This window comes from Corythoichthys intestinalis, chromosome 16, assembly GCF_030265065.1.
Source record: "Corythoichthys intestinalis isolate RoL2023-P3 chromosome 16, ASM3026506v1, whole genome shotgun sequence".
Lineage (NCBI taxonomy): Eukaryota > Metazoa > Chordata > Actinopteri > Syngnathiformes > Syngnathidae > Corythoichthys > Corythoichthys intestinalis.
In genome coordinates, this window is record NC_080410.1 from 29,196,230 (window position 1) to 29,223,457 (window position 27,228).

The window sequence follows — 27,228 nt, forward strand, 5'->3', positions numbered from 1 at the left end:
GAAAGATAAGACGGATATATACATTCAACATACTGTACCTAAGTACTGTATTTGTTTATTATAACAATAAATCAACACGATGGCATTAACATTATTAACATTCTGTTAAAGCGATCCATGGATATAAAGACTTGTAGTTCTTAAAAGATAAATGTTAGTACAAGTTATAGAAATTTTATATTAAAACCCCTCTTAATGTTTTCATTTTAATAAAGTTTCTAAAAATTTCAATCAAAAAATAAACTAGTTGTTGTCAATAATAATTATGGTGCTGAAGCCTGAAACCCATAAAATCAGTCGCACCCAGGCGCCAGCAGAGTGGCGGAAAACACCAAAAAGCACAAGTAACAAGTGGAAATGACACTTTGCTGGCATCTTAATCTGTTTGAGCGGGGCATGTGAGTTAAATGCATCAAATATTGTAACGTGATTAATTAAAAAAATTAATTAACGTCCGTTAACGCGATAAATTTGACAGCCCTAGTTTATTTACATTTCAAAAAACCAGAAGGCATTCATTTACGAATGTGATTGCACTTTAGTTTACATATTTAAATGTTCCGATATTAAGATTTGAATGAGGCAAAATAACATGTTTTTTTTCTCAAATATTTTGTTAAAATCGTTTGAGATGTACTGTAATTATTTTCTGTATAAAAATTTTGTGTTCAAAAAGTCTTTTTTTTCAAACTTGAGTCTTGAAAAAAAGGGGGTCGTCTTTTATCAGGGCCGTTTTATATTCGGGCCAATACATTTATTGTCGTTGTCGACCACATAAAAATCTACATTGCCTAAATAAAGATGAACTCAAACCATATTCTAGTGAGCGCCGCCTCGGGATCTTGTATCTGCGCTGTCCCCCGCAGGTCCGGAGTGTCACGCTAGTGCTAAGCCGTTTTAAATGTGTTTACATACACTGTTGATTAAGTGTAGGAGGAACCCAAGGAGGGGTTCAGGCTAAGCGTGTTAATCCTATCATGAGATGAAGGTCGATGCCAACTGACCCAACTAATAATCCAATCACGTTAATTGCAACTTTAAACTCCTGTGGAAGTGGGCAACCTCTTTCAAACGAAAGTGTTTAATACTTTGTATTTTTTTTTATATCCTTATTAGCACCTGCCTGCTTTGCCTTGTTTTCACCGTGAACCCAGCTGTGAATTCCCTTCGTGGATGAATAAAATCTCTAAAATGACATTGAATGACGAACTAGAACATCATCTCAATGTTTAATTTCACCTTTTTCGCCGCCATTTAGGATGTTCGGGCTTCATAAATGTCCATTTTTTGTGTGTGTTTTGTGAACTCCACCTGTCTCACTCTCCTCACCGACCTCATCTCTGTATTCTTCCCATAGTTGTCCCTCGCTTACATAACGAAGAACCCAAGTTGATTTTTCCAAGAGGAGCTTTATTCTTTACATTATTATCATTTATAATTATTATGAGGGACAGGATGCATTCCATAGCGTGCTCCCCAAAACCATGCCCCAAAAGATGAAGTGGAGCGCACGCGAGATTGGTAAACTTGAGCAGGATGTTTTCTGAACATCCAAATACGAACGACGAAACACAACAAGTGTTCAGAAAGGACCACAAAAAGGACGCATAGTGGAGTGTTAGCAATAACATCCAAAGAAAACACAAAATGTAGACACACACACTGCACATGCAATTACAGATAAAAACCAGCTAGGGCGCGCCGCAGGACTGTCATCTGTGTACACACAGCATAAAAGAAGACAGTGGAAATGTTGGCGAACGACAGATTCCGGAAGAGACGACATAAACGAGTTTTATTTTTTTTAGATTAAAAAATATATATATTGAATACTTGCGCTCATGAAATGCATAATTCACACACTCATAAGCGGATTTTAAGGGGGGGGCAGGGGGGCAGGCCCCCGCCTGGTGGCCGAAAAGTGTCATTATATGAAATTGACTTTCCTATATATATATATATATATATATATATATATAAGTTACAAACCAATAAAACTGCAACAAAAATGAATGAAATGAACAAAAAAAAAAATTTTTATAATGGGTCAAAATTATTTTTCGAGCAGATCATGTGACTAGCACCTTAACCTGACATTTGCTTTGCATATAATTTTCCAAAAAACAAATTAGGGGAGGGCAATTTTATTTTTAAAATGATTTTTTTCTTTGATTGAATTTTTTTTTTTTTTTTTGACTCAAGCAACTTTTTTTAGGGGGATTGAATGATTTAGACACAAATGTCCTACCCATAATATGGCCCAAACACAAAAAGGATTGCTTCAATCAAAGAAAACTTTTCAATTTCACGTTTGTTCATATGCAAATTTGTCAATCTCAAATATTTTTTCGCATTCCAAAACGTTTTCTATGATTAAAATTTTTCTTTTTTTGACTGACTTGATTTTTCTTTTTGAAAATATGTATTTTTTGAAGCAACTTATTTTTTGAAGAAATGATTAAGACAAAAACGTCCGAGTCAAAATGTGGCCCAAACACAAATCAACATTACTTCAATCAAAAAAGTTGCTTCAGTCGAAAAAAAAAAAACTTGACTCCAATTAAAAAAAAATTAAATCAAAGAAAACTAGCTTTCACATGCATTTTTTTGAGTTTCAAATTTATTTTTACATTCAAACACATTTTTTTATTTGAAGTGACTTTTTTTAATTGAAAATATATATTTTGATTGAAGCACCTTTTTTTTAATTTATTGAAGCAACTGTTTGTTTGATTGAATAATAAAGACACAAATCTACCTCCATATGGCTCCGCCCAGGCGATACAATTTTTGACTGGGGTAACTACATTGGCACGACACCGGCGCGCGTACCATATTCAATAAATGACGATCTTGGCGAAAACTGTTTTATAATTTATGATTTAGAATTCCCCTCAAGAATGATGCGAAACAAAAAAACGCTCATTGTCGACTTATTATTATAAATATTCTTGTAAGTTAATTTGATTGCTGACACTGCGTTTCAGGGTCATCAACATATTGTGTGTGTCCCCCCCCCCCCGCCCCAAAAGTCAAACCCCGCCTATGTTCACACTTGAGACGCGTGCAAGTCACACTCGAACCTGACCGACAAGACTTTATGTCGCCTTGCGAAGACAATTTGCGAAATAACAGCTATGCCCTAAATTTCTTCACAAGCGCAATTTGCTAATTTGCAGCTAGAATTTATATTTCTCAAAAGCACAATTTTGTGTCAACTGTTCCCGAACACTTGTGCCCCATTGTAGTGAACCAACATTAGAACTGGCGCGCTTGGCAGAAAAAGTAAAACCCGTCTTGTGGTCTCCCGTTTCCATCCAAACAAACACTTGAGGCACAAGTAGGTTTTCCAGTGTGACGCTATCCGACTTTTTTTCCTTGCACGAGGCAGAAACGTCTATGTCTAGCAGCCATCTTAGAAAATATGAAAATAGTCCACCACGAGTTCCTCTTGATATCCAAAAATAAATGAGATCATATCAAGACTTTTTTCCCTTTTGTTTTTTTAAATGAGACACCAAAACGTTGAAGAAAACCGGAGTGACGTCACGACAGCAGAAGATGTAGAAGCGAGCAGGGTTCACATGTACTAGGAACATGCTGGTTCTGGTACCGGTTACAGCAGTCCATGCCTTCAGATGTCCAAGTCGACGGGCCTGACGTGACCCGTCTTGTTGTCTTGGACCCAAAGCTCCCGGTCCTTGGCCGGGTCCACCTTTTGCAGCAGCTGGTCCACCGGCTCCACCGTCTGGACAAATCAAGGTAGTTCAGACTCATTGTTTTGCACTTATCAGCCATTTTATTTGTAACCAAAACTAACAGGGTAAGTTACAGACTTTTTCAGTAAGGGAGAGACCAAACAAGAAGCCAATGTCCTGAACTGATCTGAATAGCTCTGTTTGGGAAGACTTTGATTGACTCACTATGACCACATTGTATTCATTAGAGATGTCAGAACAGCCTTTTTTCACCTGCGCAACATAGCCAAAATTAGAAATATTTTGTCTTAAAACGATGCAGAAAAAATATTTTCACGCGCTCATTACATCTAGATTGGATTACTGTAACTCCTTACTTGCAACTTGTCCTAAAAGTTCTCTCAAAGCTCTTCAGCTAGTCCAGAACGCAGCAGCAAGACTTTTAAAAGGAACTAATAGAGGAGAGCACATCACCCCTGTGCTCCAGGCCCTTCACTGACTTCCAGTCAAGTTTAGAATTAAATTTAAAATCCTCTTTCTTACATTTAAGACAATTAATGGTTTGGGGCCATCTTATCTCACCGATGCTCTGGTTCCCTATTCCCCCAACAGAACACTCCGTTCTCAGAATGCAGGTCTACTGGTAGTTCCCAGGGTCTCTAAAAGTACAGTAGGAGCTAAAGTCTTTAGCTACCAAGCTCCTGTTTTATGGAATCAGCTTCCAGCTCGTATTAAAGAAGCCGACACAGTCTGTACATTTAAGATTAGACTAAAAACGTTCCTATTTGACAAAGCTTATAGTCAGGCTAGTTGAAATCGGACGAGACTCACAGTTCAGTCTGAGCTCACTCTACCTACCACTTGTCTTACTTTATTTCTCTTTTCTAATTCTAATATCTAGTTGACTAGTCTCTTCATCACTAGTCACCCGGTGTCCCCTTTCCCCCCTCCCCTCTTAGGAGGGGCTATTTTCCAGCCGCAGCCTCCTGACTATCCTGACCCCTGGCTGGATGGACTTCCTCGTTACCCCCCCCCCCCCCCCCCCCCCATCTCATCTGGCTAGATGGACCTCCTCTTGTTTCTTCATTCCATTGCATCTCTAAAAACTGGACCTCCTGCTGCTAACACCCACCATCAGTCCTGGTGCATCTATAGCCTGTCCGTCCTGGGAGTGGATCTCTCCTGACTGTGGTTCTCCCCAAGGTTTCTCATTTTTCCCAAAGGGTTTTTGGAGTTTTCCCTTGCCGACATGGAGGGTCTAAGGATGGGGGATGCCCAGGACTTGAAATTTTTTAATTCATCTACTGTTTCTGACTGTGTATAATATTGCCTCTGCAAAGCCCTTTGAGACAACCTTGTTGTGATATAGGGCTATACAAATAAAATTGAATTGAATAGATCAGTGATCTCCAACCCGGTCCTCAAAGGCACGCTGTGGGTCGTGGCTTTTGTTCCTGCTGATCAAGCACAGATAGTTGAACCAATGAGGTTTCTGCTAAAACAAGCAGCACCTGACTGCAATCAACTGATTGCACTTGTAAAACACTAGATTGGTGAAAAAGTGTCGTCATTTGTCTGGTTGGAATGAAATCCTGCACCCACAGCGTGCCTTTGAGGACCGGGTTGGAGATCACTGGAATAGATGTCCCGATCCAATCACATGATCGGAAATCGGTCCGAACGCACCATTTTTCAGAGGATCGGAAGCGGGTGAAAAGGATCGTGCTTTTAATTTTAAAAAATATATTTATGTTTTTCTGCTTCTAGTTCATACATCCTCTCACCCTCCCTCCCGAAAAGCAGTACGACCAAACTGTTTTTCTTGGTCACCAGTGCATGTTGCATTTGGTACTTAAAGCTAACGATGATTGACAGATTTGTAGCTTTGATCTGGCCAGAGACGCCTCGGTAGCTCTAAGATCAAAGGCACAAATGTGTCAATCATTGCTGAGCTTGGTACACAGTCTGAAGTGTGCTGTGGTAACTCATTCATTGTGTAAAGGAGGGGCTGTTCTCGGCAGCGGGAGCGTCAAAGCAAAAAAAACAACAAAAAAACACATTTTTCTTTTTTGCGTTATCACATCGGGACTCGGTTTTGGCAGATTCTTAAAATAAGGTGAATTGGACTCGGATTTGGGTGCAAAAATATGCAATCGGGACATCCCTAGTATTCATATAATACCATTTAATCCGGGCTAAGGGGGTTTATCTGTTAATGATGAAGATTGGTGTATATAATAGGGATCCAGCAAGCCATGTGCTTGATAAAGAAAAACAAAAGTTTACATAAAAAAAATAAATAAATAAATAAATAATGCACGTCCTGCGATGGGACTATCGTGCATGCGCACATTACACAATTACATGTTGTAATTACATCTTGTTGGCGATGTTCAAACAATATATTGTGCAGGCTTATCGATAACTACTATTAGTCACATGCAGGGGTGGGTGGAGTAGCCAAAAAAATTACTCAAGTAAGAATAGTGTTACTTCCATATAATTTTACTTAAATAAAAGTAAAAGTAGTCATCCAAAAATGTTCTAAAAAAAGGTAAAAAAATATTTGGTGAAAAGAATACTCAAGTCATGATTAATATTGTGAGTAACTGCTTACATTTTTGTTTGATTTATTTTTAAAACATTTTTTTTCCAGCACAAAGTTATCTATATGAACTGTTATTATAATGATACTGTACAATAACCCATTACATAACCACATTAAGACAAAGACATGAAAAAAAACAAAACATTTGAATTTTGGCGAGAGAAAAAAATTTACAGAAATGAAGCATTATTTGTCCAAAGAGCATGAGTGTCCTCTAGTGGAGAAAATAGTTCCTACTTAACGATCGATAGCGATTAGTTCCTGCATACTTGTAGTTACTATAATGAAATTAAAAGGATCAGATCTCCAGTTTTCTGTGGTCTAGCGATGCCAAATAAAAACTGGGAGAGAGGTTAAAATCGGCGCTTTCGAGGGCATGTTGAGGGCAGCGCGCTATGTCAAATACTTCATTTTTTGCGGTGATTTAAAGACACCATGTGATTAAACAGGCTGGCATGATCTTAGAACGGCAAGCTTGTGTCTGATTGGTATAATGGAGTAATGCGATCATTGTTGCGATGTCTCTCTGGCAGAGTTCAACCCTTCTGAACTCTGCCCGAGACTGGAAAATGCAGGTTGACTTAGACCAGTACTTCTCAAATAGTGGTGCGCGCCCCCCCAGGGGGGCGCAGTGCGATGCCAGGGGTGGTGCATGTGACCTCGGGGGGCCATTTTTTTTTTTTTTGCGCCGTACTAGAATAAAGTGTACTTGCACATCCACTCAGTGGGTGGCAGTGGCGCTCTCATTTTCAAAGTGCGCGCGGTATTTTTGAAGTAAGCAAGAGCACGCAGAATAGGGATATGAAGAGCTGTGCGCCGTTTTCGAAAGCCGTTTTCCGGCCAGACTCACGCAGCAACCCACCGTCTTCTCCGGTTCACACGTGTCCGCCCGAGAAGTGCCATTTTCGCCTTGGGATCGTCTCGACGACCGCCCTCACGTACGGTTCTCCCTCAGCCGCCGAGAATGCGCTTTTTTCCGGGTCATTTGCCTTTTGGCTTTGACATTTAATACAGTGGTAGATGAGGAAAGACCACTGTTTACTGTGTCTAAAAATGATTATAGCGGTCAGCCGGAAGCGAAATTAATTAAAACGCCACTTAAAGACATTAGACCCCAATCTCATTGATAAGCCGCTTGGATGTTTTTCAGCGAAAACGTGCCGAATATTGCCAACAATCGTCCCGCTTTGTCAGTGTTATATAAGTAAACCAGTGAGCACTGTTAGCATGCTCAGTGCAAAACAACCCCACAGCATTGCAAACTGGAGGTGATACTGTGAGCAGCGAAAATAAAAACTGCCCTTCTGTCAAAAGACACCCTTTTTTTTTTTTCTTCTATTCAGTTTTGTTTTTCGGTCAAATTTTTGGGCATATTGTCCTCATGAGTTAATGTTTCTAATCAATTTGAATGTTCTTATTTACTGATTTTATTTTACAGTATCAAATGGTCAAAAATGTACCTTGAGTGTATTTTTACAGTTTGGATGTGACTTTTTTTTTTAAATTCAGGCAAATTGATGCGCGTTGTCTTTTCTGTTAAAAACATAACAATGTTAATAAAGTTATACTTTAAGAGTTGATCTGTTATTTTCTCTAATATAAAAAAGGACACAATGTGAGGCAGAGGCGTACTTGTTATAAGATTATAGACAAATGATACTATTTACAGTGGCGGCAGAGTTTGGGGGGGGGCGCGAAACATTTACGTCTTCCTTGGGGGGGGGGGGCGTAACAGAAAATAATTGAGAAGCACTGACTTAGACCAAAAACTCATCTTCCCACCTGAGATCATTACAACCAACTTCAGGCCCGACCTGGTCTTGTGGCCATCCTCCCAGAAAACTGTGCTCATTATCGAATTAACTGTGCTATGGGAAGCAGCAGTTGGTGAAGGATATGAGCACAAATGACTGAGGTACGCGGACATTGCAGCCAAGGCAGAGCAAAGCGGGTGGCGTGCCCGGGTGCTTCCAGTTGAAGTTGGGTGCAGAGGCTTCGTTGCCACATCCACAACCAAGCTTCTGAAAGGAATGGGAGTGAGAGGTCAGGCCTTCCGGCAGGCTGTCAAATCGTTGTCTGATGCAGCCGAACGAAGCAGCAGGTGGATATGGATTAAGAGAAAGGACCCCATCTGGGCTGCAAAATAACATCCAGGGAAAGGCGGAGGGGGGCACACCTGGGACGCCAGATGTCGCCATTGAGCCCTCTGGAGGTGTTGTGGGCCTATCAATTAGGGTTGGGAATCTCTGGCATGAAGCCGATTCGATATGTATCTAGATACACAGGTTACGATTCGATTAAAAAACGATACATTTTTAAGGACGAGCGATTCGATACGATTTGATACAGTGTAAGAACGATACGGTTCGATAGAGTGAAAACGATACGATAGTAAATTAGGCTCGAGCGTATGACGTGGCACTAGCGAGGTTTCCGCCGCTATCGCCATTGTGGAAGCGAGAAACATAAACTGAGGCATTTCAACACAGGTCGCTCTTTAAAAATGGTTGGAAATTATAGAAGTAAAGAATTGCAACAACCGATCGAATAGAAAGGAGAATGTACAGCTCGACAGAACACCATTGAGTTTCTTCCGGATCCCTACGTGGAGAAAAGGCGAGCAAAGCTCATATCTGAACTTACCAAACGTCGAAGAATGGCATGGGTGGCCTCGATCAGAAGGAAGGGCATAACGTTTGATTCTCCAGTTACACACTGAGTTTGCTCTATGCACTTCCACTCCGGTAAGTTAATTTCGTTTGTTTACGCAAATTTCAGTAACTTTACGCCCTAAGTCGGCTTGTTGTTAGCTATAACTACAGCTAAACAACTAGCATGCATACATGTGCATTGACTTCATAAGACATAATTCCTGTCGTTGCTAAATGAAAAAGCTGTAATATTTTGACGTGAGAGAGTGGCAAAGAATTTGTACACAGGCTACATTTTATGCAACAAAAAATTTGTACATCCGTGGTCACAGACTAATGTAAACACACATTGCCTACCTTTGCTAGAAAGATGGTGTTGCCGTTTGCTATGGTCATAATGTGAAGATCCTGCACCCATCCGCAGCAAAACTGTTCGTAGCTTTGTAGCGATTTGTAGTTTCGGAATTGCTGATGAGTGTAGTAACATACACCAAACACTAAATACAGCATGATGTCCATTTTGCGTAGTGGTGGAAGCTTGTCGACATCTTTATTCCATTTGTGTTCGGCTTGCTCGTGAGGGTCAACATTGTTCACATCCTTAAAATTGCTCACATATCTGTTCTTCGCCGTGGTAACAAGTTTGTCTCTGTATCGAACTGGCAAGTTTTCCCTACATTTTCCCATCTTTGGCACTCGTAGTTCAATGATATTTGCCGTTAAGTTTAAATGTCCCGTGATGCAGACGTGCTTCCGCAATGGCTGCGTTGTCGCAAATCTCGCACGATCCCGTGCTGCTGTGACGTAAACGCTCGAGCCTAATATTTGTTGTGTGTGTTTGTACAGTATTTTAAACATATAAAAAGACCACATTTCTAATATAGCAAAATTAAACAACAAAATTTCATACCAATGTTATGTTTTATTTTTTTATGAAAAAATGAATAAATAAGGCTAACTATATGACCGTCATTTTCTTGGATGGGATTGATAATAAAATAAAACTCCAGTGACAGACAACAATAAAGTGCAGTAATTCAATTACTGTATTTCCTGGTGTTTTTAACACAAGAGGTAAGTAATTTGAGTGCAAACTTTCAACGTAAACATCTTACAAACAAAAAATATTAATTATATGCAGCAGCTCTAGAAAAAAAAAGGATTTAAACCTGCTAGTGTTATCATAAGTAAATAATAAATTATGCTTTTTGACTGGTATAATTGGGGGAATAAAAACATGGCATTTTAGACAGACAGGTCAGTAATCATTACTTTAACCTAATACACAAAGTCATTCACTTATGCCTATGCTTCCTCATTTTTTATTCCTCAACACTGTCCATTTTTTTTTTGAAGGGCAGATTTTTCTTGAGGAAGATCAACTAATCCACATGTTCATGTTTTAGTAGACTGCGTTTCGTGGAATGTACTCAAGTAAAAGTAAAAAGTATGGCTTAATAAAACTACTCTTAGGAGTACATTTTTATCAAAAAGTACATGTACATGTAACACGTTACTACCCACCTCTGGTCACATGGCACAAATGCCTGGATACTACAATACTGATGTTGTTGATGTATCCTATCCAAAGAGAATGTTTTAAACCAACTAAACCGTGTTTGAGTGTCAACTTTTTGTTTGTTGTTGTTGTGTTTTCCTGCCATGTTGTGTAGTTGTTTGCTGGCAGCGAGTTGGAACTTACGCCCTGGTTGAACATGTCTGTCTCGTGTCTGAGCGTCGTGTACTGACGGAGATGCTGCTGTATCCATTCGATTCGATCCACTTCCAGCTTCTCCAACTCCTGATTAAACAACAACACGTACATGTGTTCCACTGACCTTTCACTATTGGTCTTACTTCAGAATCCTAGTTGATGAAGCACGTTTGTTGTTTTTCTTCCATTCAAATAAACGCAAGTTGAGTTTACCATGCTGGTGGTCACCATCTCCTCAAACCATTTGGACTGAGCCTGGTTGTAAAGGTCCACGCAGCGCATCAGGTCATCTCCTGAAGCAGAAGAATTGGAAATAAACACAAACATTGTGTTCAGGAAAATGGGTAGAAAAACTCAATACTACGGCTCATATAGACAATCAGCGGACTGGTTATTAGTCAGTGTTAGACAAACAAGACACTGTTTCCGAGTAGACAATTAGATTGACTGGTTACAAGTCAATGGTGCTGTACATACAAAACTATAGCATGTAGAGACCTGCTTGTGTGGATTTCCTGCGAGCTTTCTTGATGTCTTCTTCGGTTTTGTTGCTGAGTTTGATTTCCAGTTGCTGTGTTTTGACTTCTAGATCCTTCTGCCGCTCAGCTAGAGCTTTCCGAGCCTGAAACGCAAACAACAGCAAGAGCGTCTTGACAGGTAGCAGAAGGTCAAAGAAAAAATGCACAAGCTGCAGTACCTTCTCAACTCCAGCATATCGGCTGGCCAGCTGTTTCCTGAGGTCGGCGATATGATGGTCATACTTCTTCAGGTCCTTCTTGAAATTGTCGGCTCGGAACGTCAGCAGAGGTTTCTCCACCTCAGTGTGAAGCTAAACACGACAACCAAGCAACTGAAGAACAAAACTAGTTGACTAGTTTTTGCTGACTGCCAAACCAACAAAAAAGATGACTTAGGCTACCTTCATACTGCAGGTCTTAATGCACGAATCCGATTTTTTCGTGTTTTTCCGACTCAAATGAGGCATTAACTTGACGGCCTGAACGGGATAAGTCGCATAGAAGTGGACCATTTCAAATCCGATCTGAGTCACTTTCGTATGTGGTTTAAAACCGATCTGGGCCATATTTTTCCAGAACGTCGCGGCGGTCTGAACTGGCAAGTCTCCCAAATCGGAATTCATGCAGCAATTACGTCATCAAAGAGCGAGAGAGACGGCGCGCTACGGTAGCAGTGCAGCGTTCCATTAGCGCCTAGCTTGCCTTGAACACGGCTTTTGGGGAAGGGTCGGGCTTGGCAACAGTCATAAAAAAATAAAACTGGGTTGAGGATATGCCTGAGAATGATTGGTTTTCTCTCTGCTCTATCTGAGCAATATTTCAAGATTGCTTACATGGCTGAGAGTCGGGGCAAACTGCCCGTATGTGTGTGTGACATGCAATGACAGTGCGTGCATGCTATCGATCCACAGAAACTTTGAATATAAGCCTTATTTATGACTGTTATTTGTCTCCTCTTTTTGGAAATCAAAACATGATCGCCCTGGAATGACGGATGACAGCCAGCATGTGTAGTCATTTGTTTTGATGCTTCTGCGCATGCGGGTCTTCTTGCTCAGTGCGTGTCGGACTGCGAATTAGTGTGCATGCGTAATACTTGAGCGGTCTCAATGGACAAAGGCAGTCTGAACGGGCACGCCAAAAGAACAGATATGACAAAAAAATCGAAATTCTGCATTAAGACCTGCAGAATGAATGTAGCCTTTCAAACTGGCTAACTGTGTATACTTAGCAAATAACTAAGAAGCTCGATAACAAACTACCACTCCTTCACCAACTTCTCAAGGCTGAGTTATGCTTCCGCGGCAGACCTGCGCCGCCAAGGAAGACCCGATTTACGACCCTCCGCCGTAGCCACTCGTGTCCCTTTACAATTTTCTGACTTCGCGTCACGTCAACGCATGGTGACGTGGCAAAAATGGACTGTAATTGGTTTGCTCAGACTGTTTTTTCCGGTTCAGCGCGAAATCACCGCCATTTTCAAACATTGTTTTGCTACACGCAAAAGTGGACCAAGCCGACGGGAGTATCATCAAAGAGCAAGTACGACATCTTCTACAATGTCTCGTCAAGACATTTGCCAAATGGCAAGCTATCCGTGGGAGGAAATTGCTGAAAATATGGGGCTGGAGGTCAGTCAGCGATTGAATAAAAAAATGGAAGAACCATCGAGACAAGTATGTTTGTGTTAGGAAGCGAATAGCCACACGAAGCGGTGAGCAAGTCGGCCAAAATCTGCCACCTTTTTATTACTTTATGTCGTATTTTTGGTTGGTGCACTTCATCATTTATTGTGTACATATGTTTGCTGAGAGTCTGTGACTTATTTACATTTCACACTTCAAGTACTGTATATGAGGAATAAAGCACAGGATTGGTGTCAAAAAAGTTGTTTTGATGTTTAATTTTCAACAACAGACAGTTCACACTTTATACATCATCACTGATTGAGAGTGCCTCGGTGCTTTCATGATAACGTGTTTACCATCAAGGCACCAACGTAGTTTGGGAAGTTTCATAGCCGCCAGAAATCTGCTATGGCTTCCCACTGGCTGGTTGTAGTACATGGCAAAAAAATCGAGCTGGGGGGCTGTCCACAATGCTCTGCAGACCTTGGACAAAACGCTGGACACAGTGCTCAACGCCAGTTTGAAGCTAGCCGCCACAGCTTGCTGGTCTCCACCCGAGGCTAGAACTCTCTGTGCGGCATCAAAAGTCGGAAAGACCGCCTAAACCGTTTGTATGATCAACATTTATTCAATGTTGATGAGCTGAAGATCCACATTCAAGCGTTCGATCTTGCATTGTTTTGTTTTTTTCTCCGTTAAACTAGAGGAAGTCGACAAGCGTGGCCCCAAAACTGTAAAAACACAACGCTACACCCCTCTAGTGGCTTGGCGGTGAATTACAGAACAACGCGTACCCCCAACACAGCACTATTGAAAGCTCAGCGGCGTCAGGAGCTTAACTCAGGCTTTAAACTATCAGAATAACATAGCAAACTCACCACCTAGCTAACTAATTCACGAACTATCTGAAGAATAACTATCCCCCTACGTGATATAATTTGCCAACCATTGCTGACTTACTTAGAAACCAACCAACTACATACCTAACAAACATAATCTAAGTTGTAAAGCAGTGCTTCTGCTAACTTGCAAGTTACCTTGTTGGAGAACTTGAGGTGCACTTCGGCCTCATCGTGGAGACTTTTCTTCAGCTGAGTCCAAGCTTCACCAAGAGTCCTGAACACCAGAAACAGAGATTTCACAAGTCAAGTCACTTCATTACGCATACCCTTCACTAATGACTTTTTAAGAATGAATTGCTATTGTTGTTCAGCGGGTGTAAATGGGCTTCTTGGGATTCACCCAAAATGCACAACTTGACATACATCTGTTCAATGTACAGTTGTTGTTTTTTCCCAGTTTTGTTGTTGAATGTTATCAAATGAATCTGAACGCATTTCAAGACTGAACAGGATCTGATTTCAATCTGATCTATCCCCCCTCTCACCCTTCTTCTTGAGCCGCCAAAGTGCTGAGGGACAGCTTGGACAGGTTCTTGGCATACTCCTCTTCAATCTTAATCCTGGAACCCAAGCACAAAATAGACCACACATTTATTCCAGATCGAGAAAATCTGCTGTATACTGAAACGCCCATTCCGTAATGCTTTTAGACAGTTCGTGAGTAAGTACCGTAATTTTCGGACTATAAGCTGCTACTTTTTTCCTTCATTTTGAATCCCGTGGTTTATAGTCCAGTGCGCCTTACTTGTTTATTTATTTGGGTAAATAGGTAACACTTTATTTGACGGACACTTCATAAGACTGTCATCAGAATGTCACAATGATGACATGACAATGTCATGGGCATTACTGAATGCTTGTGACAGATGTCATTAAGTGTCATCTGGCAAATTACGTCACTAACTCAATTTACAGTGGGGAGAACAAGTATTTGATACACTGCCGATTTTGCTGGTTTTCCCACTTGCAAGCCATGTAGAGGTCTGTAATTTGTATCATAAGTTCTCTTCAACTGTGAGGGACGGAATCTAATACAAAAAAAAAAAAAACAGAAAATCACGTTGTATGATTTTTAAATAATAAATTTGTATTTAACTGCATGAAATAAGTATTTGATACATTACCAACTAGTAAAAAATTCGGCTCTTAGTTCTTTTTTAAGAACCCCTCCTGTTCTCCACTCATTACCGGAAGTAACTGCACCTGTTTGAACTTGTTACCTGTATAAAAGACACCTGTTCACATACTCAAACAAAAAAACTCCAACCTCTCCACACAGCAAAAATTAAAGAGTTGAAATTCCAGGGTTAAACATTTCAGAGTTGATTTCAACTCCCAATGTGTCATTTTAACACCATTGTATTTAAATTGGGTTCAGTGTGGGAGTTATTTGAAAGAGTTGATCATGTCAATGTTATCCAACTCAGTCCCGAGTTAATACCACTCAATTCTAACACTTTCTGGTGTAATGGTTAGGTGTCTGGAGTCATTTTAAATAGTTGATGGAAATCGGAGTTAATACTACTCCCAAAGTGTTGTTTTAACACTGTCTGGTGTAATGGTTAAGTGTTTGGAGTTGTTTTTAATTGTTGATTCAAATCACTCCGCCCTGGAGTTGATTTCGACTCCCAAAGTGTAATTTTTAACACCCTCTGATTTAAATGGTGTGACATCAGTGTTAACTCAACTCAGGATAGATGTAAATAAGCTCCTCCCGCGACTCACACACCTGCACTTCATTTTGAATTTGATGAGCCAACAGACCAACACGGTGCTGCGTCGCGACCAGATTTATTTTTTGTCAAACATGATGTTTACAGAGATGTTTGATGAGCATCGTCATGCTTTCAGAGTATCCACAAGTGAGGAAAGGTGTATAAATAAAATGTCTGAGCTGAAATGTTGCACACCGTTCGATGTTCAGAGCTCATACAGTGCCTCAGATGAACATCTATATATTATAGTTGATTTTATACTGCTGTAATGAAAGACTGACTGGACTGGGGAGAACATGGTCAAACGAAATGTTTTATTTATTTTAATATTTTATTTGTTTTAATAAATGTTTTATATGTGAAACTGTCATTTGTCTAATCCCTATTTTTAACTGTGGTAAAGAGTAAAACCTTTTAATTATTCAACTCTCAGAAGGAGTAAAAAAAACATTTAATTATTTAACTCTCGTAAAGAGTAAATCAATTGTATTTAACTCTGGTAAGGAGTAAAATGATTAGGTATTCAACTCTGTGAAAGAGTAAAATATTTAACTCAGAGCACAGTGTTATTTATTCTAACTCTGGTAAGGAGTAAACATTTAACCCAGAGCAGTGTTATTTGCCTAATAACGTCAACTCTGGTAAAGAGTTAAAGAAGGAACTCTTGGTGTGGTGTTGATATTGAACTATTTCCAAAGTGTTAATTTGACTCTAGAAAGTGTGGACCTATATAAAGTCTGAAAAGGAGTTGAAATTGACTCTGTGAGAATCAATTCAACACCAGGCTTTTTGCTGTGCACAATGGCCAAGACCAAAGAGCTGTGTAAGGACATCAGGGATAAAATAATAGACCTGCACAAGGCTGGGATGGGCTACAGGAAAATAAGCAAGCAGCTTGGTGAGAAGGTAACAACTGTTTGAGCGATTATTAGAAAATGGAAGAAGTTCAAGTTGACGGTCAATCTGCCTCGTTCTGGGGCTCCATGCAAGATGTCACCTCGTGGGGCATCACTGATCATGAGGAAGGTGAGGGATCAGCCCAGAACTACACGGCAGGACTTAGTCAATGACCTGAAGAGAGCTGGAACCACAGTCTCGAAGAAAACCATCGGAAACACATTACGCCGTCATGGATTAAAATCCTACACCGCACGCAAGGTCCCGCTGCTGAAGCCAGTACATGTCCAGACACGTCTGAAGTTTGCCACTGACCCTCTGGATGATCCAGAGGAGCAATGGGAGAAGGTCATGTGGTCGGATGAGACCAAAATTGAACTTCTTGGTCTAAACTCAGCTTGTCGTGTTTGGAGGAAAAAGAAGGATGAGTACAACCCCAAGAACACCATCCCAACCGTGAAACATGGAGGAGGAAACATCATTTTTTGGGGCTGCTTCTCTGCCAAGGGTATAGGACGACTGCCCGTATTGAGGGAGGATGGATGGGGCTATGTATCGCCAGATCCTGGCTGACAACCTCCTTCCTTCAGTGAGAGCCCTGAAGATGGGTCGTGGTTGGGTCTTCCAGCATGACAACGACCCAAAGCACACAGCCAAGGCAACTAAAAAGTGGCTCGGTAAGAAGCATCTTAAGGTCCTGGAGTGGCCTAGCCAGTCACGAGATCTGAACCCGATAGAAAATCTATTGAGGGAGCTGAAAGTTCGTGTTGCCCGGCAGCAGTCACGAAACCTGAAGGCTCTGGAGATCTGCATGGAGGAGTGAGCCAAAATCCCTGCTGCAGTGTGTGTGAACCTTTTCAAGGACTACAGGAAACGTTTGGTATCTGTAATAGCAAACAAAGGTTTCTGTACCAAATATTAAGTTCGATTTTTGTGATGTATCAAATACTTACAGTATTTGATACAACTAAATGCAAATTTATTATTTAATAATCATACACCGTGATTTTATGTTTTTTTGTATTAGATTCCGTCCCTCACAGTTGAAGAGAACTTATGATACAAATTAAAGACCTCTACATGCTTTGCAAGTGGGAAAACCAGCAAAATCGGCAGTGTAACAAACACTCGTTCTCCCCACTGTATGTCCAGCTTGGATCTTTTACATTCATTCAAAAGTGAGATAATTTGCCAGATAACAATAAATGACATCTGTTATAAGCATCCATTAATGCTCTTGACAATGTCATGTCATAATAATAGCAGTTTTATGGTGCCACTTGTCAGAGAAGCTCAAATTTGAACTCCAAGTCAAGTGTTACCTCGATAGCTCGATTAGAGAAATGAATATGACCCCAACCATGGATTGCTTTGCTTCGAAGGCTTTATGAACAAGAACTCTCGGGTACAAAATGATGTGACTCAGCCAGGAGCTGTGATCACCCAGAGTACAAAGAAGTACAACAGAGGCTGGACATTTATACTGTTGAAAGGGCGGTGCCGAAGCCCACCGGGAAACAACACTTACTAAGAAACGAAATTCATCATCTCACAAACCTGGGTATTTTTCCATACAAAAACATCTTTGAGCTGAGACCTTGAGCACTGGTCCCAGCTAGAACGATGATAAGAAACCACAGTCCTCCCTTGTATTCATTCAGGGCATATTGAAAAACATAGGAACATAACAGTCCATATTTGGGCATATTGTGATACAGTCTACAATCGTCAAGGCCATGGGAAGGCACACTCAAGACGATTAATATAACAGTGACGCTCTATGCTACAATGTTCTCATGCAAGCATAACAAAAGCATACAAAATATATAATGTATAATGGCTGTGTTTTAAGCATGAATAAAATTCTCTCACACCACTGTCATATAATGTGTTACCAAATACCATACCTAGCAATTAATGACCCGACTGGAACAGTGACTGAAGAAATAATTAGCATAGAACATGAATTTTGATAGTTATTTACATCTGTAGCGCTGCAATGCATGCTAGGAGCAAGGTTGAACAACAACAGTGTTGACAGCAGGTTGCAGCAGAGGTTCAGTGTCTCCCCCATGGGAGCACTGATGGCCTAATGAAGCTTCCTGAAGCAATGAAGCGTTGCAGCGTATTGGTTCAAAGCTTTGCAGCCAATTGGTTCAAAGCTTCATGATGGTTCATTTGGTTTTATGACAGTCGTATGATGCCACTGTCAAATAAAGTGTTACCGGTTAATATCTTTTGGTGTAAATATCCCATAATACAGTGAGGACAGCTGTGGCTTATATTTCAGCGTGGCTATGAACAAATGCCATTTTCGTGCCAAATTTGGTGGGTGGCGGCTAATAGTCAGGTGCGCCTTATTGTGCGAAAATTACAGTTCTCTAGGTTCTCAGGTGCACTCAATATAATTTGAAATGTAGTCAAGAAAGGCAACAAAGAACCAGGTATTTTGGCAATTTCACATTTGAAATCAGTTATCTATCGTAAGGACGCTTCAAAAACACATTTTAATCGTAAATTGCTGTTTGTACCTCTCGTGGACGAATTCCGCCATCTCCTTTTGCATCTGTTTGCCCTTCAGTTGCTTCTGCAGCAGAACTTCGAATCCTCCCACCGACGCGGCCCCCTGTGGGTCCTTCTTGTCTGTCTGTGAGACAGGAAGTCAGGCTTTCACACAGGAAGTCCACGCTTTGGGTTTGGTCAGTGTGAGGTTAATGACTTTCAATGTGGAACTCACCCAGAAGTAATCGCAGTAGCTCCATTCGTTGGGTTTGAGCAGCTGCTGCTCAGGTCCTTCTCCAGGAAGTGGAAATGTCACTCCATTGATCTACGCGTGTTCAGAAACGCAGGCCAAACACATACAGGAAGTCAGAGCGGGAAAGAGGAACATGTCGGAAACATTCGAGAAGTAAAGCAAACGGTGTAGAGGAGGGAAAAAGGTCAAGCAGTCAGAGGAAAAGCTCTGTTGCCACGGCAATGCCGAAGCCTTCAGGGGAGGGGGTGGGGGCTAAACACGGTCAGTGTGGTCCACGTCAGCGTACGGCTCTAATTAGTCTCACGCTTAAAATTATGTAACACACCATCTGTAAGGTCATGGACACAATCAGGTGCAGGTCATGTGACGTTCCCTAACATGGGCGACCAGTCCCTGATCGACCCGACCTCTTGCCCCAAGTTATCTGGGAGAAGCTCCAGCTCACTGCAGGCTGTTGACACCAATTAACGCTAGTTTAATTCATTTCTATGGGCAAATTTGATTTGATATATGAGTGAATTCAGTTACAAATGTGCGAAGAAAAAAAAAACTCCTAAGTAGCAATAAACACGGCCATCATAACAAACATTACACTGTGAGCTACAATATACAGTAATCATCATGGTCCGACTCTCACCAACATCCATCATCCAACCCATAATGTCCCAGTAGACCACAAGCAGATGACTAACACAACCGCTTACATAATTGTACACATGCACACGCGCACGCACACGGTTGGCTTCAGGACACGTCGGGAAAAAGAGGCCGATTTAGTGATCGTCACTTTGTTAATTTTCCGCCCGCTAGATCCAAGTGACAGTTGCCATGACGACGGTTGCCAAGCAGACACGTTTATCACACCACGGCGACACACCGCTCGGCAACCCGACGCAAGTAAGGGACCGGACCCCGGCGATACGGAGACCTTCCGTGATATGATCTGCTGGCATGCTTGACTTGGCTGTTGCTAGGCAATATGTGACCCTCTCTGAATACACACACACAAAAAAAAAAACTGTTTCGAGGCCCCCATTACAGGAGCCCCCCCCCCTCAAGTTAGTGTGAAGGTGACAACAAGGTCAAACCACCATCTTTTATCTAAGGGTCAACCATGCAGTTACGTGTGTGGCGTCCCCATGGCAACGGTGTGTGCATCAGTGTAACGTGAGGCGCACAAAAACACCTGACGTCATATCGACGAATGAACTGTGTTTGTGCATGTGTGGAAAGTCAGTTTAGCATCATGGACTTGTAAGTTTGTTGTCCTTCCAGTGAGACATTCGGCGCACTATTTGAACGACTCGTGTCTTATTAGTAACAATTATTTCGGTTACGAGTGCCACGTTGTCCTACTAGTTGAATTTATGAAATAACATTAAAGCAATTCCAACAGTACAATAGGAAGGTTGTTGATCTGTGTCCTTAGCAGTGTTGTTAATCTTACTTTAAAAAAGTAATTAATTACAGTTACAAATGACTTCTCCCAAAAAGTAATTGCGTTAGTAACTCAGTTCGCTGAATGTAAGAGTAATTAGTTACTTGGCAAAGTAACTGGTGATAATTTTCATGTTTTGTTTTTTTTTTATCAAAAAAAAAAAATAAAATAAAAAAATAGAAAAAAATAAAAAAACAGGTCACACAATGTGAAGTTTAAATGGTTTTTGGGACAACTGGTGCTAGCCCAGTTCTTTACCCTAAACTTGACTAGACACAGGGGTATTGCGGATATTGCGATAACTAGATAGTAACCTTTGATATGTCTGGAAGTCATTTAATGTTGTGAATCAACCGTTAAAGCTGTTAAAATTGCTCCCGTTATTGCATTAGTTCCCTTCTGTCTATTTTCGACATGTGTAACTTCTAAAACTGGTTCATCATTTAAAGATAAATTTAAGTTAAGTTTTCCAATTTAGGAGCATTTTAGATAAAAAGTTACTTAGGTTCGCTAGGATGGTTCTCTACAACAGAGCCTTCTTGAGAAGTGTACTGCTTTAAGATGGCGGCTATTTACTAACGCATCTAGTTCTTTATTATACATGTTGCTAATGCCGCCGTGTCCGTCATTGGCATCTAGTTCTGTTCTCTAGTTTGTTGGCTATCGGCTACAGTCAGGTATTATTGGAGCCACCTAGCATAGTAGCATCGCGTTACTCACGCCTTCCCCGCCTCAGTAACGGAAACGGCGTTGCCAAGATAAGTAATTAATTAGATTTCTCACTACTGAAGAAAATAATGCCGTTAGTAACGCCGTTATATTCTAACGCCGTTATTAACAACACTCGTCCTTAGTTTCAGTTTTGTAAGTAGTAATATGGAAACGTTACTGTGACATCAATGTAAAATAGTGCAATTTTAGAGCAGGTCTGGTTCTTCCACCACCATCAATGGCAGCCAATAATGGAATCTAAACATTCACACTCGAGCATCCAGGTAATTTTAAACAGCTCAATACAAAAATCCTTGAAAGAAACCCTGCAAAATCAAACAGTAGTTCTATTTCATTAGTCCATGTTATGCTTTGAACACTGCTGACTGAAGTATAAAGTAATGTTGTGCAATCATTTCTGCATATATTTCATGCATACAGTGTATCACAAAAGTGAGTACAACCCTCGCATTTCTGCAGATATTTAAGTATATCTTTTCATCTGATAACACTGACACAATGACACTTTGACACAATGAAAAGTAGTCTGTGTGCAGTTTGTATACCGTATTGGCCCGAATATAAGACGGCCCTGATTATAAGACGACCCCCTCTTTTTCAAGACTCATGTTTGAAAAAAAAAAGAACTTTTTGAACACCAAATTAATTTTTATACAGAAAATAATTACAGTACATCCGAAACAAATGATTATAACAATATATTTGAGAGAAAAAGCATGTTATTTTGCTTCATTCAAATCTTAATATCTGAACATTTAAATGTGTAAACTAAAGTGCTATCACATTCGTAAATGAATGGCTTCTGGTTTTTGAAATGTAAGTAAACTTATCTATTGTGGTAAAACAACAAAATTGCAATAACTGTATTAGCCATCAAAGTGAAGTCTAAGTATAATTGTAGTATTGAAACAAATCTGAATAAGGAACACATTGCAATAAAATAATGCAAACTGTTTAAACTTCAGAGTAGCTGAGATCTGTCATGACAGAACATCACTTCAATGATATCTGGCGCCATCTAGCGTCGTGAATGGGTATAATGTCTAGACCACGAATATAAGACGACCCCTACTTTTTCAGTCTTATTTCAATGCAAAAAACACCGTCTTATATTCAGGCCAATACGGTAATAGTTAAGTTATTTCCCCTCAAAAAAACTTGATATACAGTATATAGCCATTAATATCTAAACCCCTGGCAACAAAAGTGAGTACACCGCATGGGAACTACGTACATCCCTAAATGTCCAAATTGAGTACTGCTTGTCATTTTCCCTCCAAAATGCCATGTGACTCGTTACAGGAGTGCTGTCAGCATTGCTGCAGAGATTGAAGAAGTGGGTGGTCAGCCTGTTAGTGTTCAGGCTGCACAAGAAAGCCCGCCCGTCTCATCAGACCATAGGACATGGTTCCAGTAATCCACGTGCTTTGTTGACATGTCTTCAGCAAACTGTTTGCGGCTTTCTTGTGTACCGTCTTCAGAAGAGGCTTCCTCCTGGGGTGACAGCCATGCACACCAATTTGATGTAGAGTGCGGCGTATGGTCTGAGCACTAAAAAGCTGACCCCTCACTTCTTCAATCTCTGCAGCATTGCTGACAGCACTCCTGTAACGAGTCACACAACATTTTGGAGGGAAAATGACAAGCAGTACTCAATTTGGACATTTAGGGTTGTACGTATTTACTAAGAGGTGTTCTCACTTTCGTTGCCAGGGGTTTAGATATTAATGGCTATATTTTGAGTTATTTTGAGGGGCAAATAATTTAACTCTATTATATAAGCTGCACACAGACTACTTTTCATTGTGTCATTTTGTCAGCGTTGTCCCATGAAAAGATCTACTTAAATATCTGCAGAAATGCGAGCGGTATACCTACTTTTGTGATACACTGTAAATCTGTTATTTTATTCATTATATATTTTTGAAACGAATCGGTTATCAGAATTGTTTTTCTGTCATATCAAAAATTCCATGTCGGTCAGGCCCAAGCTCCGTTAAGCATTTGCTGAGGCACAAACCACATCCAACAACCAGCTTTTTAACTGTGGTGACTTTGACTCATTGGCTACCATTGATGGCAACTGCAACCCATTGATTTCAACTTAGATACAATTGAAATTACCGCAGGTTCAGGCAGCAAACAATGGTTCCTCACCAAAGAGTACTCATTCCAATTCCAGAAAATGGAAAAGGTTGTGTCTCGTTACTTTTTTCCACCTTCTGGATAATACGTATTGCTTCTGGCTACAACTATCATTTTTTTTGCTACGATCTACTTCAGTCACATTCCGTCAAGTCGCTCAGGGTACGGTGGACCAATAGCCAATATGGGAAAAAGGGTTGTTGTTTCACTCCAAAGAATTATCGATGTTGTTTGAATCTTTCCCGATATTATTTCAGCCGCGAGTAAGCTTGGTCTTCTGTCGCCATGGAAACTGGACCTGCTGCATCTCTTCTCTCACTCAACGGCCGCGGGTCACAAAACCTGCGTTTCCCCAACCCAACCCGCCTGCCTACACACATCATTAACAGACAAAATGAAAACAGCTCTATACACCGTGAATTTAAAGAATGGCACGAATCAGATGATCGAGATGAAGAAGAGAGTGCGCATCTTCTCTTTCTTGGCCGTTTTACAGACTAGCGCGATGGAGGAGCGGTTAGCCCGTCTGCATCATAGTTATGAGGTTCAAGGTTTAATTTAGTTGGCACGATGTGTGGGTGCTCGGGACTCCCCCCGCATTCCAAAAACAGTCCCAATGACCAGTCCCTTACTTGGCTTTCAGGGGGATGAGAGTCCAGTAGACCCTAACCCTAATGAAGATCACATTATTGGAAATGAATGGATGAAGTCAAACACACAAAATTCCCAGAATGCAGTGAGCCAGAAAACAGACAAGGAAGTCACTCACCGTGGTCTTGGTCTCCTTCACCTCGTGGACTCGCCTCCTGGCGGGCGACACAGATCCGGGCGGCTGCGGGGCGAGACACGATGGGTCGTCAAAACTCTCCTCGGTGTCAAAGCTGCCCTCCATGCTGCTCCCTCACGCCTCCTCCTGTTCCTGCTCCTGCTTCTTCCCTCGCCTGAGCCTCCAGTCGCCAGGCTGGGATGCGAGTGGAGTGAAAAGGGGGCGGGGAGGGGGCGCTTGCTGTCGCCGAGGTAAGGGGTACGGGGGGTAGGTGGCAGCGAGTGTAGCCTCAGGTTACTCAAAGACGGCGAGGAGACGGATGTTGGCTGGGGGGCGGGGCAGGGGGGGACGCAGACTGGAAGAATCAGCAGCAAGCTGCCTCACCACAACGTGTGATCGGCAAAGAAAACGAGCAGGGGGCGAGGGAGGAGGAACGCTTATTTACACCCCTTTCCCCAGAGAGAGGCGGTGGGGGCTCTGATGCATGATGGTCTTTAAAAGCCTCATTACAACAACACGCTGGGGGGGGGGGGGGGGGGGGGGGGGGGGAAGAACAGGCAACCAATGAGAAACAGCCTCCGCTCAGAAAGGTGACGATGAAAACGTGAGAAAAAAGGCTAAATTCTGACTGGCCGTTTGGTAGTTCTGATGGATTGTGTCGTGACTATAGGTTCTTTCCTAAAAAATGCGGAGGAGCTAAGAACTGTACTCAAGTAAGAGTGTTGTTGCTACTGAATGTCGAGTAAAATGGTCAGAAGACGTCTAATCCATTTGATCAAATGATTGCTGCCAGCCCTCCCAGTCCAATTTGATTAGACGTGAGCGAAATGTAAGACTTTTAAGTAGAGACGTCCCGATCAATCGGGTCCGATCACGTCATTTTCAAAGTATCAGAATCGGCAAAAAAATATCGTCCATGCCTTTTTTTAATATATATATTTTTTAATTAAATCGTTTTCTAATTGTATTTAACGTTACAGACATAATATGTTACACTCATCCAGAGTCTTTAGTTTAGGCTTAACGTAGGGTTATCAAATTTATCCTAATAACAACGGTAATTACATTTTTAAAAAATGTATCACGTTAAAATATGTAACGCAATTAATGCATGCGCTGCACGACCCACTCACGCATTGTCGCGCTCAATCTGTAATGGCGCCTTTTTACCTATATAGAGAGATAAAAGGCAGCGTAAAATGAATAGAGTGAATTTTGGCAGCCTTTGGAGCCGTATTTTAATTGGCTAAAGCCTTACAATCCCTCTCCCTACGATTAGAAATATCATGGGGAGCAATGTGGGGAAGCAAGGTAGCAAATGATCTTTTTCTTAACACCTTGTTATTTCCCAACGCAGAGAAGATATATCAATTGGTAGCACTATTAGTCATGGTTCCACTTCCCATCATGCATTTGGGCATGGCTGCAGTATCATTTACTGAAAGCTCAACAAATACACTAGATGGCAATATTTAGTCACAATATACGAAGTCACACGTCTTTCTATCCATGGATCCCTCTCACAGAAAGAATGTTAATAATGTAAATGCCATCTTGAGGATTTATTGTCATAATAAACAAATACAGTACTTACAGTATGTACTGTCTGTTGAATGTATATATTCGTCCGAGTTTTATTCATTTTTTTCTTAATGCATTGCCAAAATGTATATGATCGGGCAAAATTATCGGGAATGATTGGAATTGAATCGGGAGCAAAAAAAGCAATCGGATCGGAAAATATCTGGATCAGCAGATACTCAAACTAAAACGATCGGGATCGGATCGGGAGCAAAGAAACATGATCGGAACAACCCTACTTTTAAGATGTATTTACAACCAGAATTTAATGCAATTCCAGGGAAATTTTACAATAAACCTTGCAAAAACAACAACAAAATCAGTAACTCCTAGAAAAACCCTCAGAATATTTCTCAGAATCAGTTCCATTGCAGTACAATTGAAAATTGAAGACATCAAGACCTACAAGATCAAGTTCAATTCTTTTTTTTAAGGGAGGTCGTGGTCTGGAGACTTTTGAGGGATTTGGTATTGTCTCAGACTTACTAATGAAAATCTTGACCTTCTCATAGTCTTGGACTGGCCGGTGGGGCGGATTCAGGATCTTGTGTAAAGACCAGTACTTCAACTTCATCCATGTAATTTTTGGAGAAAAAAAACTTGGCGTCACAACTGTAAATTATTATTGGCTTTTATGGTCTCGTTCTTGTCTCTATCTTGGTTTGTCCCAGTCTTTTTTTTGTCTTGTCTTAGTCCAAGGCTAGATTTATACTGCAGGTCTTAGTGCTCAGTTCAGTTTTTTTGTCATATCTGTTTTTTTGGCGTGCCTGTTCAGACTGCCTTTGTCCATTGAGCCCGTTCAAGTATCACGCAACCCTAATTCGCAGTCCGAGATGCGCTGAGCAAAATGACCCGCATGCGCAGGAGCATCAAAACAAATGCTGGCTCAACGTCATTCTAGGGTGATCATATTTTGATTTCCAAAAAAGAGGACATAAATAACAGAAATAAATAATCCCCGTTTAGTCTTATGTTCAAAGTTTATATGGATTGATAACATGAACGCACTGTGCGTGCATGATGCACACACACACACACACACACATATGAACAGTTTACCCAGACACTTGGCCATGTAAAAATCTGGAAATCTTACTCATTTGAAGCAGAGACAAAACCAAGCATTTTCAGGCTTATCGCCCCATTTTAGTTTTTATGATCGTTGTCAAGCTCGCTTCTTCCTTAAAAGCCGCTTTCAAGCTCGGCGCTATAACGCTAAAACACAGCTCCATCGCTACCGTAGTGCCCTGTGTTTCTTGCTTTTTGCTGATGTGATTGCTGCATGAATTCCGATCTGAGGGACTTGACAGTTCAAACTGCAGCCACATTCTGGAAAAATGTGGCCCAGATCAGATTTTAACCATATACGAAAGTAACTAGTAACAGGACTATGGACTATGGATTATGGACTATGCACATTAAATCATTAGTAACATCAAATATTACACAATACACCAAAGTATATCAGTAGCCGTGTCCT

The 27,228-nt window shown here is 41.0% G+C and overlaps 1 protein-coding gene across 1 annotated transcript; it reads right to left on the reverse strand.

The window, feature by feature from the left end:
- Positions 1 to 122: 122 nt before the first annotated feature.
- On the reverse strand, positions 123 to 24,537 carry gas7a (growth arrest-specific 7a). The gene is made up of 10 exons (XM_057861350.1): positions 24,171 to 24,537; positions 19,069 to 19,158; positions 18,863 to 18,978; positions 14,205 to 14,279; positions 13,855 to 13,933; positions 11,369 to 11,500; positions 11,170 to 11,293; positions 10,885 to 10,964; positions 10,660 to 10,758; positions 123 to 3,748 (listed from the first exon to the last, which is right to left on the reverse strand). The coding sequence occupies exons 1-10, from the start codon at positions 24,291 to 24,293 to the stop codon at positions 3,635 to 3,637; spliced, it is 1,032 nt and encodes a 343-aa protein (XP_057717333.1). The 5' UTR covers positions 24,294 to 24,537; the 3' UTR covers positions 123 to 3,634.
- Between the last annotated feature and the right edge of the window lie 2,691 nt (positions 24,538 to 27,228).